Below are 19,107 nucleotides of genomic sequence, written 5' to 3' on the forward strand. Positions count from 1 at the left end.
TATAAATCTATGTTGTTATGGTGTTGATCTTTGTGGTTGCTTTGTTCTTCATTATATCTTGTTTATATGCTTACCGGTTGTTAATTGGAAAAGTATCTAAAGGATTTAAATTTTTATTCACCGATAGAACACTGAGAGCCCCCCTCTCACTGTTCTTGGAATCCAACAAAGGGATCTCATTGCCTACAGGCTAACATGTTTAAAAATAGAGTGCCATATTTTAAAAATAATGTAATATTCTACAAAGAAATAATTTCTCTCGCATACATTGCCAGCATAGGGCTACATTTCTAAAAAGAGATTATATATATATATATATATCTGATCAAACTCTTCCTGAAACACCATCTGTCATTGCGCGACGTGAAGAAAATTCGAGCCTTGTAAAAGGTATGATATTTATACATCTTTTTTCTCATATATCTGGCCTTCCAGGCAAGAATTTATAAAAGTAAAATGATTGCAAGCCTTAGCAACAAATCTTTAGGCAAATCAGGTCAAGAAAAAGTGCACCGTACCTAACAACACTATGATTTTTACATGTTTGAAAGCTGACATTAAAGCGTACAGTTTATTTGGAACAAATTGAGAAAGTAAATCAATTTCACAAATTTCTTGAAAAACCGATTGACCTTAATGTATTTGCCCTGATTTGAAGAGAATGAAGTATGAGCTGCCCGAGAAAATCCCAGACACAATGTCAACAATAAGTACTCAGTACACTGTACAAATCATATTTTTGTATCAAATCTCTTTGACATTCATTTCCACCTTCACAAACAAAAAATGGCTATATATAGGATGGAACGGGTTTGATCTGGGAGCTTCTTCTTAGCATTTCACTTGATTCATCTTTGTCGCCATATGCTTTGTTAAACAATCGCTTCATCTCTTCTCTGCACTCAATTAAAGATTTATCCGGTATCGATGGCCTCAATTCCACCAAGTCACCCGTTTTCAACTTCTGACTAAGATCACAGACAGTTTCATGGTTCAGTTTCGGCATTAGCTCTTCTTTGATGGTGGCACCATATGAAGTAAAAGGTAAGTTATCGCTGCCCATTTTCTCGAGCAAGCTCTTCACAGTTGAATTGGGAGGCAACTCTTTTACTGTCATCTGTAAAACAATATCCACTAATTCTTAGCACAAGTTATAGAGGACAGATTTTAGAAAAGAGCAAATAAACTTTCTCTACTACACAAATATCTCTCAAAGCGTGCAATAAATGGTACCAATGTAGCTCAAGTTTGGTGATATAAATACACCCAATTTAATTCAACTTACTTTGTCATCTTCCATCATTATCACAAAAATTGGATCATCCAGACTGCATGGTGGTTCAGAAAGCTTATCCAAGTGTGGGCAGTCATCTCTGTGAGAAGGAAATGGGCAAGGAGGTCTGAAGTCTGCATCCTGTCGTGCAAGCCGCAACTTCATGTCCATAGTCTCACTATGCCATGTTAGCACCCACCGTACCCATTCCACCATCTGAAGAATGAAGGTTGAATGTTTAGAGTCACCCTCTTTGTACCTCCAATGTGCAGCAAGACCAAACTCTGCTTGCTGGTGCATTTCCTTTGTTCGAATCTGGACTTCTAATGGAAGCATGTCTTCCCCACATACAACCGTGTGCAAGGATTGATACCTAGAGTATTTCATGAAATTTGTAAATGATATCAAGGAGTTGCCTAAAAGAACTTAACCTGCGAAATATGAAGAAAGAAAATGACAGTTCAAATACTTAGGGGGTTCCCAGCTCAAAAAGCAGACCTACCCGTTGGACTTTGGGTGTTTTATGTAATCTTTAAGTGCCCCGGGAACAACAGGCCACAAGTCATGAACAATACGCAGGGCATCATTGCAATCCTTTTCATTTAGGATAATCAACCGTATACCCCGCAGATCATGGATTTCATCAATGGTTGACTTCTTCCTGGGAAATCAAAGAATAAAACACAAAATAATTTAGCATTAAAATGCCCAAAGATGAAAATAGAAATCGAACAAGAAGCAAATTGGAAATATTTTTTCAACCATATGATATAAGAGAAGGAACGCACTTCAACATTTTCAAGTAAGTACTGTACAGGCTCTTTGATCTGCCAGATAAAACATAATAGGGGATGTTTTCTTTCCTCAGAGCTTGATCCAATTTTTCAATTGCAGCCATGATAGTTGCTTCCCTGAACCCCTCAGCAAGTTTAGAAGAAAGCTCATAATAGTCTCGAGTGTAGAGGTGTTTAAAACATAAATTTTCAAGTTGAGCTTTCCAACTTGAAACTCCAATCCGGTTAGCTAGAGGAGCGAAAATCATTAGTGTTTCTTTTGCTATTCGCTGTTGTTTTTCAAATGTTAAAGCTCCCAAGGTCATCATGTTATGCAATCTATCTGCCAGCTTAATTAAGACCACCCTTACATCCGCCATTGCCAAGAACATGGTGTGAAGACGTTCTGCCTCATCATTCTTATTAGCAGTGTTGTTGTCACGTGCAAGCTTACTGAACTGACTCAGTCTCGACACCTGCATGTAATCATAGAAAGAAGATAAATTATACTCTATACTTTGTTTTGTATGCATAATTTTGGATCCAACTAAAGCATCAGACCTTTCTTAGATCTTTCAAGTTGGCAGCAGAAATATCAAGTACTTGAAACATTTTCAAGTCAAACTAACCATAAAGACAATAGATTAAATGAATTAGGTCAAACTAACCATAAAGACAATAGCTTAAATGAATTAGAAGAAAAGAAATGTTATAGACATCGTTAAATTCATAACAGTAGCCAATTCAAAGGATTTCAAATATGAACTTGAACCAACAAGCAAAACAGAACTACCACAAACACTCGAGGGAATTCTATTACAGACAGATAGCTTCAAAAGTATACATTAGGAACAAACTAAAGATTTTCAATTTATCACCAAAATTTGGGTGAACCTCTATGTTAACTAGTAAGTATCCTTGTTTAACTTTAGATTTAATTGTATCGAAGTTCAAACACTGTCGAGGAATGTACAGAAATATTACATTTGTAATTTATTTTTGTAGGACCAATTTATAAGATATCAATTACAATTACTTACAAAAAAGCTACACTATTATAAATAAGGTAAGAGATTGTGGTGTAAGCACTGATTCCAATAGTGGTATGGAGAGTGCTGACCTAGCAATACATCTAATCCTAGCACACTAAGAGAACCCACTGGAATTCTATGAACAATTTCGTCTAAAACAGAGAGTAAGTTTTCTTCCCTACCAAAAATACGAAACATTCAATTTTTACACAGAAAAAATACTGTACATCGATGGAAATCATAAACTGATCCAATCAACTCAATGCACTTTGCCCGGCCAAGTACCTCCAAATGACAGCTATCATGGCAATCGTTTTGGAAGAGCCTGTATACTACCTGACATGTAAGCCTTGTACACACTAGCATAACAAAATCCAACTGCATGCCTGCAATATCCTTCACACTCACCTCCACTAACGGTAATATTCTCTTTCCAAAAATAATAAGTAAATTAAAACATGAATATTAAGATATTACTAATTCCTACCCTCACCGAGAAAGTGCAGACTAAAATCCCCCCCCCACTCGGAGTGAGAGCTTTATTACTATTCCAGTTTCTAACTTTGAATATGTGTACCCCATTCTACTCTATAAATAAACTCATTCTAAGCATTAAAGAGATTATGTGCTCGGAAAGTTGCAAAGGTAACCTTACAAGAGATTAGACATCTTTCAAGCAAATAATAATTCTCAAAATTTAACCTCTAAAAGATTTATCTATTTTTTCAAATCCTTTTGAAAGTGAGCAAATGGGATCCACTACACTTTTCATGAACTCCACTCTACCGTATGAAGAATTCACTCCAAGATTTAGGGAGGTCAAATACTTAGAATGCTATATAAGAAATCTTAACATGATATTAGATATTATTCAACCAAAAAAGAATTGTTGCATCATCTGGATTTTACTGTCGCAACTTAACCTCTCAAAGATTGCTCTTAACTTTTCTTCAATCCACTTTAGAGCATATAAATGGGATCTGCACCACTTTCCATGATTAAGAAACCTTAAAAGCACCTGTTACCTCCATGTTATGAAGACGTACATTATGAAGTAAGTGTTATCAGATTGATCTACTATTTTTCTAGGGCTTCCTATCAAGGTTATGATTAATATTTACTTTTGGGTCTTCTAGAGTGGCTAACTTGTTAACTATTTTGCAGGATGAGTTGCACGTGTACACATGCCAAATATAACTAGCACCCCCTAATGTTATTATCTCTTGAGATGATCTGAAAAAAGATTTTATATTTGGAGGTTCCGACCCTTTGTCCATTTGTGAATTTTGTTTTTGTTTCTTTGATATGCAGCCATCATTGAGGTGTAGGCAGAGTGGCAGAGTAAGTTTCTTTTTTTTGTTGCGTCAGAGGTATCCCCACGACTCAGCCTAACACCCAACCTGCCTTACCTTGGTCTTACTTATTGTCAAGTTGGGATCAAGAAGGGGCAAGCTGAAGCAAGACTAATCCTCTAGGGATGCACGCAATCACCCGCAAACCACATGCATCAAGTAAGCCCAGGCCTCGGAGTCGAACCCAGAACCATGGCAGAGTAAGTTTTGCTCCTATGATTTGTGACAAGATCAAACAAAGAGGATAGGACAGTTAGGTCCCTGGAAGGGATTGTCACTGACCTAACTTGATGCAGTGTCTAGCTTGACACCTAAAACTCTTCTGTAACCTTGTAAATTAATGACGGAGATTTATTAGCATATTACCAAAAATTTATCAAAGCATATCTAACACAAGCAACTCATGAAGGAGGATGGAAAAAGACAAATATGTTGTTATAAAAGACAATCCCGTCCATAAAAAGTAAGTCTGGTCATTAAGGGAAAGTACAAAAAAAACAGAAAAATCCTTATTAATATTTATTATCAATGTCTCTGGTCTAGAAAGATCACATTTTCCAGTCTACTCGATGCTTGACCCCTGAAACATGAACCAACCACAAGTCCACCTAACCATCCTTTCACCTAGCCAGGTTAGGCACTCAAGAAGCAGGCTACATTCTCTATTGGCTCTTGCCAATGAACCCTCTCACTCACATACATCCCACTCCTACCTTAAAAGTACTCTTGGTAAAATCCCATCCTAGTCCTTCTACCTGTTCATCACCAAATGGTATTCCAAAAGTCACTAGGAAGGTCATACAGAATCATAAACCTTATGACACAAGCTCTTCAAATAAACTATTAAAGAGATTTTTCAATCAATGTTTCAGCCCACACTTTGTGATCTATCATCAGAATGAAAAATAAATACTCTGACCTAAAGTAAATTCTTCTTTCAAGTAGTTACACCTTTTTGACCTCAATTAATTTTCCTTTCAATTACTTTAACACTTTTTTAATAACAATACCATTTACTTTCACTTTGATATTTTTAGCATCCAATTTCACAGGATACTTTGTAACCTACAAAATTCGATCACAAGAAACATCTTCAAAATGAGAGAACAATTTCTCAGTTTGACAACATGAAGACCTTATAGATGCTGCAATGGCCTCATTCAATACAACAAAAACGAATGGAACTTAAAGGCGCAGTGGATGCCCAAAGCAAAATAATTACAAAAGAATAAATTAAAGAAGAGCAAATAGCAACTGTAATTTAAATATAAAGGGAACAGCAACCTGTAATAAAAGAAAAAATCAGACAGCCTCATTATAAAACATACAGTACCAACAACTGCAGACTTCTGAGATTTTACAACTCATTTCCAGTTCCATTTTCCTCAATCACTTTATTTTCCATGAAAAGTAGAGGTAATCTACATCTAGAATCAAAGCAGGGGAAGCTATATACCCCTTCCACCAATTTTGCGACACCGTTTCCAAAGAGCGAGGACAGATGCTCCGAATCCATCATTGTATCATCGAGTGTATCATGGAGCAATCCGGCAGCCACAACAATCTCACTAGATCCAATTGATGCAAGCAAAATAGCAGTCTCCACACAATGTATAAGATATGGATCACCACTTGCCCGAACCTATAAAGCAACAAATAAAATCATTTCGTAGGAAAGTACTAATGATGTAATGTAACTAGCATCTGTGATCTTTACTGTTTTCTTTTCTACTGCCAAGCAATGGCATTTATCATAGATTAGGCCCACTGATGCAAAATTAATTAATACACAAGTTCCCACTAACCAGATACTTAATTTGACAACTGCATGAGAAGATTAGTCTGATATGCTTTACTACTGCAATTTAAATATGTAATCGATGCACAGCGATGAAAAGCAAAGTATATGAGGCATACCTGACCCCTATGTGCCTTCTCAGCCTCGTAAAAAGCTTTGATCACAAGCTCCTCGTTGAAAATCTTATATCTGCTCTGTGCATTTTTGAGAATTTCGTTGAAACTGGGATGAAGTTGACCAGGGATTGTATCATCAGGAACCCTTCTATCCTCAAAGTTTCCATGAACCTCATCTTGCCCATGCCTTATTTCTACAAAATTCCCTTCAATGTTGAATGTGAATTCATCATCAAGAGTTGAAGGGGAAGAATCCACAAAACTGTCATGTGGGCCCATTTGCAGATCTTCAGTTACATCTGAGACCATTTCAGAATCCAGGCATGGCGATCCCAGCGCACTTTGAACAAAGTTAGTAAAACACCCATCCCTGGCAATCTTGAAGCCGTCCCATCTGTGCTGTGTATCACCAATCCTAGGCATTCTTCCGGGCGGGCTTCTTATTGGGGCAGTAGCACAAGAGCGAGGACCTTGCAGTACCGACACAGGACTCTGTTCCCTAATCTTGAGGGAACACGTCACCGGAGTATATGACGAAGAATAGGAACTTGCCAAATCCTCACACCTGGTCTCTCCATGCCGAAGGCTCCCAAGGTCATTGAAGGAAGCTCTTCTAGTCATCCCAGAGGAAAAGGAAGAAGTATCCAAGCAATCATTTGCCAAGCAAGCGGAATGTTTAATGGATTGGGCACCAAAAAGGCAGGACAAGCCTCCAATTTTAGGTTTTGGGACAGTTGAGCAATGCCTGGGATGTGCATCGTAGTCTGCTAGGAAGGAAGAAGTACTCTGGCAGGGATGCGGAGCTGAGCATACGGCACTCGGATGACTGGCATAGAAAGCCATTGAAGTCGTGATTACCATCAAATTTTCAAACCCAATTCCCAATTCACAATTCCCAAATCTGTCACACCCACAACCCCAAAAAACACCTCGCCTATTTACCCCAAATTCCCAACCCAGACGATTCCAATCCTAAATCCACTGTAACTACCACAAACAGATTGCCACCTAGAGGCCCAGCTAACAATTCGCCCAAATCAGAACCCCCAAAACCCCAAATTTAGCAAAACATGATGACCTATTCCTACCCAAAATCCCACCGTCAGCTAATAACGGCTGCCTACTCCTAGAGTTCCCAACAATGCAAGAATCTATTAGTCAAAGACTCCTAAATCCAGTACATAGATTACTAATCCTAGATTAAGTTAAATCCGGATCGACCCAGGATTCTTACAAAAGCTATGCAAAGGGCAACCCAAAAGCCAAAACTGCGGCTACAGTGAAAAAGCAATGAATACGTACCGCGAAATTGGCTGCAGAATGAAGCTGTTGCTTTTTGTGGCTGCCGTGCAGAGGCAGCAAAGCAAATGAGATTCGATCGCCGTATTAACCAGGAATCTCTTGGCGCTCTTTTATCGATCGTGCGCCGTAAATTTAGACTGTCGTTAAGCGACCGACAATGGCCTGTCTACTTACCGGTCTCTCCGTTATTTTTGAAAAAATAAACAGCACGTGGTCGGCGGCCCTGCCACGGGGCAACTTGTGGAAGAGTGTATTTGACCACGCCTTTGACACGTTTGCTGCAATGTCCACGTCATACCCCTTATTAGGCCTAACTCTTGCCATTAATGGATAATTTCCTGCCTTTCCTGGAAAATTATGTTGGATATGAGTGGCTGATTAGGATTAAGAAATCCTTGTGAGTTGGGGAGAATCAGGACAAGTTCAGTCCAGCAGCGGAAGTTGCGGAATCTATGATTCCGGAACAAATGTGAAAGAAAAAAAAGATCTCGACCAACGAATATTCATCACTCGTTTGTTTCGAGTATGTAGAAGACTCCACAAGATGCATGCATGTATCCGGCCCCGGCTCACCAAGTTGACAATGAAATGAAAGATTTTAAGAATGTTCAGCAGACCAATTAGACTATTACATCAAGAGTCCCAATAAAAGGAAATTAATACATTTCTTAAAAATGGATGATGTTTAATTGTGGATTTTGATCTCTTAATAAGGTAGTTAGGTTGTTTAGTATCTTTTGTTGATAATCTAGTTTAGGTTTTGTACTTTCAAGTTGACTATGAATTTGATATGGATGTTATTATAGGAGAGGACCCAGTAGTTGTGCACCCTAACTTTGCGCTTCTCAAAATCTTACGTGGAAATTTCGAATCTCTCCAATTTTTTTACAGCAACTTACTTGGCAAGTCCACTGCTTATAACTAAGGTTTCAGGGCCACATCATCAAAATATGATGCCACATCAACATGTTTGTTGTCAAGGTGTCCAAAATAGCCCCCAAAAAAAGTGAGACCAATAGGTGAGCAAAAGGGCCCCAATACTTGTGCAGCTGATGTGGCATCGCATGATTGGTTACTTTTCACAACAAATGGTATATTTCATTCAATTATTGGTACTTATCATACAACTATTGGTGCAATGTTGTACAAAAGTTGGACATTAAATCAGCAAGTATGGGGGTATTAAATCAACAACTTCTATCACAAGAATTGGAATGCACTTAACTACTGGGTCCTTTCCCCTATATACTATTTATTCTTCATGACCTCTTTTTATAAATCGGTCTTTGGGCATGCCACCAACCTAAAATCAATGTTGCAAAGGATCGAAAGGAACCTTGTGCAGCCAACGAAGTCTCTAATTTGTTGAGCCACAAGTTTTGAGACCAACACCTACTATGTGACCACTAAAAAAAATGGCAAAAGGGGAATGAAATGATGGCATGAACTTGTCTTCAATCATCAGTTAACTTGTCTTCAATCATCAAACTGCGAGCTTTGGGCCAAATGCAAACTTCATGCTACACAAGCATCGAGGATGGAAGACATCTTTTGATCCTTCATTCATGGATTTTATTCTCATTTTCTCTAAAAGAAGCTTGGAAATAAGATTATCCATTTTTGGCTTTGCACCACTACTATTAATAACAATAATTAGTTAGGTTGTGTACTTTCAAGTTGTCTATGTATTTTATATGGATGTTATTATATACTATCCACTCTCCACCTCTTCCTATAAATCGATCTTTGAACATATTACCAACCTTATACCAACATTGCAAATGATTCAGAGGAACCTTGTGGAGTCAACAAAGTCTCCAATATGTTGATGCACAAGCTTTGAGCCCAACACCTATTTGATGACCTCTAAGAAAATGTGCAAAAGGGGATTGAAACAATGATGCAAACTTGTTTTCAATCATCGAACTACAAGGTTCAAGCCCAGTGCAAACTTCATATGGTCACACAAGCATCAGAGGAAGATCCCCAAATACTTAGCTAATTAAATACTTCCTCATCGACGATTAGGGGCCAATTGGGAACTAGGAACACATTAGGGGTTCCCATGATTCCAAGAACCATGGCAAATCATGACACAAAACTCTACCTTTTAGAAACTTCATCACTTCTCCAAAATCAGTGATAAAAAATAAACCAAGATCCTAGAACCAAGTCAAAGGTTTCCAAGAGTTCCAACTCTTCATAACAATCGTTTTTGTCCCAAATTTTATCAAAATGAAAACTAAAGCATCCATTAAGCCACTTTGCAAGTTAAAACTTTAAAATTGCACATACCTTGTCCATTTTACGCAAATTCATAATTTGGGCCCAACTAGGAACAAAATTAGTGCCTTCACCTATAATAAGAACGAGAACATGTTAATGGTTCTAGGAATCAAGAACAACTTCCCCAAGATTCACCGAAAACAACTAAGGTATGGAAGAAAGTCAACAATCATCGACCATCAAGAAATTAGGAACTCGTCAATAGTTCTGAGGATCATTTCTAGAACTGTTGTTAGCACTAACAAAGGTTCCTAGAATAGTTATTAGCACCAATAGAGGTTCTAAGAATAGTAGTTGATATTGATAGAGGTTCTTCGAACTAGGAAAACCTCTAACCAGCCATAACTTTTTCATTTTAAGTCCAATTTTTTACATGATGTTGTTCACATTAAAGAGTTGTTTCTAGAGAATTGGTGAGACTACAGGATATAGTTTGGTCCATCGTTGTCTCTTAGAGGTATACTTTGGCCCATCACCATCTTGCACTCACCCACAAGAACAAGAATACTAGTACTTAGAGTCTAGTTTCTAAACTACTTTTAAAATGGTGGAGATTAAGAGGTTCAAATAATGAGAATACGGTCTTATTTTCATTACAAAAATAGAACATTGCACCAAACAAGCTCTCCCTTGTTTCCAAATATCCATTTAATATTTGTCAGCTTGCATCAATGAAAACATATCTAAGATCATTTAGTAGTTCATATATTTTTTGATAGTTTAAAAATATATATATATAATTTTTTTTACTAATTTTCTAAGTACACACATCTTTAAAAATAGAAAGTTGGGCATGCTCATCCTTAATTTTGAGAAAAATAATTGATCTTTTAATGCATATAAAATGAAGCATAGGGTTGGAAGACTGGATTAAAAGTTATCTAGAGAAAGTAATACATTTAAGAAAATACTATTGAAAGTAATTAAAATGAAAAAAAATAATATGGTTGGATTTTTAAAAAAATGCATATTTAAAAAAGTTAAGATGGAGTTTTTTATGAATATTTTTAATTAAACTTTGCATTAATATAAGGTAAACAATTCAATTTTTACAAAAAAGGGAGGGTCATAAAAAGACACACCCACAAGTCCATGCATAAGGGCCAAGCCCTGAATTTTTTTAAAAAAATGGACTTAACTTGACAAAAGCCTAAGTAGCTAAAGAAACACATAGAGGAGAAGGATAGTTGTCTTTTAGTTTCCCCCCACATCTCCAAGGGTGGAATCATCAATAGCCTCCCAACCAATGAGAGCATTGTCATCTATTTTCCTCTAGCAGTAGCCGAGTCCAAGTTAAAGAGTTGGTAAGTGGCACATGGGAAAATTTGTCAGTGTCAGGCCAGCCGATGTCTCGCTATGAAGATGACAAATGTGGAAATAAAGACCATCCTCCACAATTAGTAGAGTCCAAGTAGGATTTTGAGGAGTTGGATCATGAGAATGGTCCATCTAAAGTCACAGACTATCCCATATGGAGGAGTGACTATGCCCATCCTACCGCCTATAAGGAGAAGTGGAGTTGAGGGGAACCTATTCAATAGTGCATGGGTGTTCTCCCAATGGTCTAAAAGATCCAATAAGTAAGAAACCTAGTTGCATTTGAATTTGCATTTGACCAATAATGGCTTGTCTACTTACTGGTCTCTCTGTTATTTTTACATAAATAAACAACACGTGGTCGGTGGACCTGCCATGCGACTTGTGGAAGAGTCTATTTGACCTCGCCTTTGACACATTTGTTGCAATGTCCACGTCAAACCCCGTATTAGGCCTAACTCTTGCCATTAATGGATAATTTCCTGTATTTCCTGGAAAATTATGTTGGATATGAGTGGCTGATTAGGATTAAGAAATCTTTGTGAGTTGGGGAGATTCAAGACAAGTTTAGTCCAACAGCGCAATTTGTGGAATCAATGATTCTAGATCAAATGTGAAAGAGAGAAAATATGTCGACCAACGAATATTCATCATTCGTTTGTTTCAAGTATGTGGAAGTCCCCACAAGGTACATGCATGCATCCGACCCCGGCTCACCAAGTTGACAATGAAATGAAATGAAAGATTTTAAGAATGTTAGACCAGTTAGACTATTAGATCAAGAGTCCCAATAAAAGCAAATTAATAGATTTCTTAAAAATGGATATCGTTTAATTGAGAATTTTGATTAAATAGTTTTCTATTTACTTAGTATGTTTTTTAATAAGGTGGTTTGGTTGTTTAGTATAATCTCTTAATAAGGTACAGTTGGTTGTGTACTTTCAAGATGTCTATATATTTGATATAGATGTTAATGTACACTATCTATTGTCTACTTATTTTGTGCATACCATCAACCTTATACAAACATTGCAAAGGATAGAGAGGAACTCCTTGGAGCCAATGAAGTCTTTTAGTCTGTCGAGCCACAAGCTTCAAGCCCAACAACTATCTTGTGACCACTAAGAAAACAAAAAAAAACAGAGAGTGAAATATTTAGTATCATCTCTTAATAAGGTAGTTTAGTTGTTTAAGGTTGTTAGGTTGTTTAGTAACATTTCTTAATAAGGTAGTTAAGTTGTGTATTGCCAAGTTGACTATGTATTTGATAAGGATGTTATTATACACTATCCACTATCAACTATTCACATTTTCCTATAAATTGATCTTTAGACATATTATAAACCTTATACCAACATTGCAAAAGATTAGGAGGAATCTTGTGGAGTCAGCAAAGTGTCCAATTTGTTGAGCCACAAGCTTTGAGCCCAACACCTGCCTCATGACCTCTAAGAAAATCGACAAAAGGGGAGTGAAACAATGATACAAACTTGTATCCAATCATCAAACTATAGGCTTCGGGCCCAACATTAACTTCATACCACACAAGCATCAGAGAAAGATGCCTAAAATGTAACACCCCGCTAGGGAACCCTAGACTATTAACCAAAATACATAGCAAATAATTTTTTTTAAGGGAAACATAACATATTATTCATTTTTTAACTCAATACTGCACTAAATAAATGCATTACATTACATAGGTGAATCAAAACAACAACGTTAAGTGGAAAGCTTTATCACATCTCATAACAAAACTCTAAGGGTTCCCTAATGTTGCTACTAAGCAACATTAACTATCAGTCATTAATCACATTGCTCATCACATAAAGATCTATGCTAAGTTCATTTTAAAAACCAAATGAAAGATTCCTATGATAACCTTCATACAGAATAAGAACATAAAAATAATCGACACGAGGACATTTACTTACAAGATATCCATATTTAATATATTTTCAACTATCATAACAGTCCTATTACAATCCTTTCCACTTGGAAAATCCAATTACAAGATCCTTTCAAGTAAAAGTACAAGCACACAATTATGAACATTAAAATTATGCACTCTTTACATTTCTTCTGGAAGATACATAACTAATAGATTACAAAGTGGAATAATCTACATACGATTATAGAATCATGGAATACAAGGTAATATCCATCCAACTGCTCACGAAAAAGAACTCTGAAGACAAAACCCAATGGATAGTAAAAACACTATCACCCGACCATGTGGAACCCAGAGGTCCACCCGTTGTGCTAGAGATAGACGCAAGGCCCCAAACAACAAATGCGAAGGCTAGCACTAGTACATTCGGAGCTGATTTCTGACGGTCATTTGTCAAATTTTCGACGAATTTTCGTCGGAGTGTCAACAAAATCCACCATTGAAAACTCGGCGTTGGATTGGTCGACGATGCCATGCCTGTCGGAAATTCGACAATCTAATGGACTCTACAGACGGTCAAAGAAGTCGTCGATCGAAAGCTTGGTATTCGTCGTAATTCCGACGATGATCATTTTTATAAAAAAAATAAATAATTATCATTGATATAAAAGAGCCATCGAAGGAAGGAAACGCCGAAAGGACTCATCGAAGATAATGACTTCATCGACAAAAGATATCGAAGAAAGCAGAGAGGGTCTTCATCGACGGGAAAAGTTCTCGAGGAAATAATACTATCGGTGCAACATAAAAAGGACCCACTGAAAGGAGCGTTTTCATCGAAAGAATAATATCGATCAGACAAAAAGAAGCTACATCAATAAAAGATATCGATGAGGATATAGGTTTCGAGGAGGTTAAACTTCATTGACAAAAGATATTGAAGAAAGCAGAGAGGGTCTTCATCGACAGGAAAAGTTCTCGAGGAAATAATACTATTGGTGCAACATAAAAAGGACCCACCGAAAGGAGCGTTTTCATCGAAAGAATAACATCGATCAAACAAAAAGAAGCTACATCGATAAAAGATATTGATGAGGATATCGGTTTCGAGGAGGTTAAACTTCATCGACAAAAGATATCGAAGAAAGCAGAGAGGGTCTTCATCGATGAGAAAAGTTCTTGAGGAAACAATACTATCGGTGCAACATAAAAAGGACCCATAGAAATGAGCGTTTTCATCGAAAGAATAATATCGATCAGACAAAAGGAAGCTACATCGATAAAAGATATCGATGAGGATATAGGTTTCGAGGAGGTTAAAAGGCATGTTCTCGATATGTGTGGTTTTGCCAATGTAACTTTATCGGTGAAGAACGATAAGGGAAAATAAAGAAAAGCTTCAGTGAGATAATAGACTCATTCATCGACGGGGCATAGTGATATCAATGAAAGAAGTATTTCGATGGAAAAATAAAGGAGGACACCGAAGCCCAAGGTTTCTACATAAGACCCGATGGATATCAGATATGTTTCGATGAGGAGACAACCATACTGACCGAATACAGTATTTCGATGAAGGGAAAAAATACTTGATCGAAGTAATATTCAAAACAAAAGTATTGTCGATAGAAACAAAGGGATCGATGGACTAAAGAAACAAATGATCGAAAGACATATCCTCATCGAAATTATTATTGATTACCGCGAAAATCATAAACAAATCCCAGGGAAGGTCACATCGCCATTAAATTCAAACGTGTGCTCGAGTGACCGGTGTCCAAAGCGCCATTACTAACTTTAAATACGCCATAAGCAGTGGATCAACCATCATAGGGCACAACATTAAGGAATTCATAGGTGACGAACTAAAAGCAGGAATTGGGCGAATTCACAGATAAAGCTCAGTAATTCCAAGTAAGTTGTTTGCACACAGACCTCTTTTACAAAATTCAAATGGAATCATCATCTAAAACTAATAAGACCAGAAAGGGAAAAGAACCTATCGCTGCAGAAGAAAAACCTAAAAGACAGAAAAGGGAAGGGCGTTCTTTGGCCCAAGACCTGATTGACCAGTGCCCATCATCCAGTTTGAGGTCCAAGAAGATTAGAGCTGATGAGGAAGGCTTGGAGGACCGGTTTGAGGATCTTGGAGACATATGGACAGAGTTGAGAAGGTATGAATTATTCATATATGGGTACAACAGAAGAGTTGCCCCTCAACCTATCAACAATTTATGGCGATTGAACTTAGGAAGGTTAGTTGTGGCTAATGTATTCGTGAATGTGGAGCTCATGAAGGCATTGGCAAACAATTATGACCCTAAAACCTGGACCATATATAACTACATGTGTGAGCCAATTCTTGCAATCACAAAGGAGGTTATTGACACCGTGTTCGAGTTGGATTGGGGATTTGAAGAATTGATTGACCTGAAGAAGTTAACAAATGAATATTTTAACCTAGAGCACATTTACAAAACGTGGAGACTCCCTATACATAGACCTAGGAATGCAAGGTCCTTAGTGCCACTAGGTCAGGATGACAAAGCTCCCTATGATGTCAACTCTTTCCATCCATATTTCAAGTATACCTATTACTGTGTTGCCCAAGTTCTAGGGATTAAAGCCCATCCTTTGATGGATATTGCAGCCATGGTCATTTGTGCTGATTTGCAGTCTAAGGACCCCCGCTTCTTTGATTTTTCTACTTATTTGGTTGAGGTTTTGAATCATAGGTTAGAAAAGTTAAAGGGGGATGTCATCAATGTTCATTTCAAGCATTATTCCTTACTTATGCATATGCTATTGTATGTGGGACAAGATGAAGGGTTATGGCCAAAAGAGTTATGTGTCAGGACATATGACAATGCTGGAATGAGAAAACCAGTGCAACTATGGGTTTCTTCATGGGACCAAAGGTATGTGAATAATCAATATTGGCATTTTGAGGATTTCTTTGTCAAGCCATTATATAGACTATTGGGATGCCCGTGCGATCATGCCCTTGCACCAGAGGTTCAAAGATTCCTAGGACCAAAAGATTTCGCTGAAGATCCCTCAATTGAACACAATTGGGGAGATTGGTATTGTTTTTCAAACTGCACACAAGTCAGGGTATACGGGTTTGAAGGGAGACCATACTTACTACCACTTACAGTCCCTAACAGAGTGGCTTGTCTGGAAATTGTGAGGCAATTGTCAATAGTGAGTATAGAACATCTGACAAGCCATGGAAAACAATCAATTGTACCTGGGTTGTTAGTATTTTCAGATTTTATTGTGAAAAGTTCAAAGAGTTATGGCCTGCTGCAGACAAAATTGGATTATCATGGCATGGCTATGGGGGATCCAAGGCCCAATTTTGATCCTGATGGATACATAAGGATAGCTCGGTCATCACAAAAGCTGAAGGCTGGAGAGCATAAATCTTACCTACCGGATGACCTCATTAAGAACATTGGTAGAGAACAGGCCAGAGTGAAGCGAATAAAGTTTGAGAAAGAAATGCAGGCTTATAAATGGAAGCTTTCTAGAAGGAAAATGGATGAGAACGTGCTACAAAAGATTGAAGACCCCTTGGAGTTGGCCAACAAACTTGTGGAGCATGAATTGGAAATACTTGAGGGAGTCCCACCTCATGTTTTTAGGGATTATATTGATACTATTAGGAATACAGAGCCTTTGGCTCATATGTCTCCTTCTTCCACATCTGGCATCGTTCCATTCACTCCTCAAGAGGATTACCCCCCTGGTTATGCAGAGGATACATTGATAGACTTGGCAACAAGACAACTGAATGTCCAAGAAGTGGTTGACATCAGATTCCTGGAGCATGAGGATTTCATTGCTGATAGTGACTTCATTGCTTCCAAGGAGTTCACCGCATTCCTCTATCAACATAAAGGATCTCAAATTAGGAATAACATGAGAAATAGTGAAGAAGAGCAACAGCTTCAAAAGTTACAAGAGGAGATGGATCTTGTGATGAGAGAAATGACACCTGAGAAGGGAAGACAGTTGCTTAAGGAAACTGGTGTGCTATTATACTCTGGATGGGACATGAACTCTGCCTTGTTGTTTGATGGATTTCTCAAGAAACAAGACCCAAGTAGGCAAATGATGCCAAAAGAGATTGATAAACTCTTTAGAGGATCAAAATATGATCCAGATCAGAAGGCTCTTCTACAGTGGGCTATCTATCCCAAAGATAAAAGACCTATATTGGTTGATAAAGAAGAAGCTTTTGGACATTTGATGGTGCAGCAGGTTGGAAAGACTGACCCTAGAACAACTGCCAAACTAAATTTGGATGTCGCTAAACTGAACCAAGATCAGATAGAGTTTATGGTCTGAGAAAATTGTACATACAAAAGCCTATATGAGAAAACCGATGAAGAAAAACAGAGGCTGCAAGCAAGATTTCTTTAGATTGATACAGGTACTAGTCAAACAGGGATGACATACAGTGTTGACAGAGATGCCATGGATGCCTTGATAGATGCTATGTATTGGAGGAACATGGCCGAAAAGACATCTCGACAACTAAAAAAGGAACAACAAAAGATGGATAAGTTAGTTCTCGAGGTCGTTGACCATAGATTCAAAAGTATGATGCAGGTTGTAGAAATCTATTGGAAGACATACACTGGAACAATAAAAGCTGTGAAAGAGCATGAAAGGCTCAGGTCTCGGTTGGAAGGCTTGACGAATGAGAATAGTCTAATGAATCCAGGTGAGAAAATTGAAGCCGAGGCTCACTTGAAGTCCCATGATGAATTGGCAAATCAATTAAGGAAAGAGCATCAGAGGCTGGATGATGGGAATACCCCAGGGTGCCCTCTTTTTACAGTAATGGTGAGTTAGTATCGTTGGAACAGTGGAAACAAGAGTTCACTGATGAGAAGAATCGAGCAGTATCAGAGTTGGATCGGGACAAAGATTTGTCACTTTGTGTTAACAATATTCTATCCAATCATTTCCAGACAGAAAGCGACATGAGGACACTAAACAATGACGTTCTAATGTATAAAGATGATAAGTACATTGAACACATAGGAATGTTGAACTCGTTTATCTTCCAGTTTGTTAACAAAAGTGCTAATTAATAGTTATGTGCTGAAAAGCCACAATGCTTGGTGACAATGTATACCCTCATATAAATGAGGGAATTTTTGTAATAATAAGGATCATTAGAGAAGAAGTAGAATATAGCCTCAGGCTTACTATTGTACCATTTTGCGAACATACATAATATAATCAGTCGTCTTTCCTTTATGTATATGTTGTGGATTACTGCATCTTTTTGTAGGTAGTTGCTTGTGATATTATCTAAAGGAGATAAGGTTACTTGTGTTCTTCCAGTAAAACTCTGTGTTTCATATTGTGGATTTGAATAAAAGATTTACTTGTGAATATAGTTTTGTATACAGTGCACATGCATATTATCTCAACCATGGTGCGCCTGCATATGTATATAGTTTTGTTTATAGGTGGAAAGCCTAAGGTTCAATGTCGAACTTGGTTTCTCTAATACCATATGTAATATTCCATTAATTCTATACTTAAAGAAAATAAATTGTGATCTATATTAAGATAAAAAATTGAGCATTTCAAAATAAAACATAACTACTTCAGTTGAAGGAGAAAACTAACTAAATGTTCTTCAACATAATAAGAATCTAACTAATTTATCTAAAAGGAAGGTAATCTTTAACGATAAAAAACATTGAACAAATATTATTAAGCTAATCAATATGAGAAAGGAATTCAAATGGCAAGTTTCATTTTTGAGGGAAGAGATAAAGGTTCAGAGGTTACTGTTATCACTATTTAAAAAATGGGTATTCTTTTCCATAATTGGCTAAGTCTATGAAATTATTGGGTCTGGTATGGCCTTGTGACTTCTATTGCTTTGGGTCCTAAAGAGGGTTTAGGGTTTAGGTTTAATCACTTTCAAAATGTCTGAGAA

The 19,107-nt window shown here is 37.4% G+C and overlaps 1 protein-coding gene across 1 annotated transcript; it reads right to left on the reverse strand.

The window, feature by feature from the left end:
• Positions 1 to 381: 381 nt before the first annotated feature.
• LOC131055174 (probable GTP diphosphokinase RSH2, chloroplastic) lies at positions 382 to 7,770 on the reverse strand. Its single transcript, XM_057989779.2, has 6 exons — positions 6,347 to 7,770; positions 5,886 to 6,071; positions 2,062 to 2,522; positions 1,776 to 1,934; positions 1,286 to 1,646; positions 382 to 1,117 (listed from the first exon to the last, which is right to left on the reverse strand). Exons 1-6 carry the CDS (start codon positions 7,202 to 7,204, stop codon positions 791 to 793), a joined length of 2,352 nt encoding a protein of 783 aa, XP_057845762.2. The 5' UTR covers positions 7,205 to 7,770; the 3' UTR covers positions 382 to 790.
• Positions 7,771 to 19,107: the final 11,337 nt, after the last annotated feature.

Source organism: Cryptomeria japonica, chromosome 2, assembly GCF_030272615.1.
Source record: "Cryptomeria japonica chromosome 2, Sugi_1.0, whole genome shotgun sequence".
NCBI lineage: Eukaryota > Viridiplantae > Streptophyta > Pinopsida > Cupressales > Cupressaceae > Cryptomeria > Cryptomeria japonica.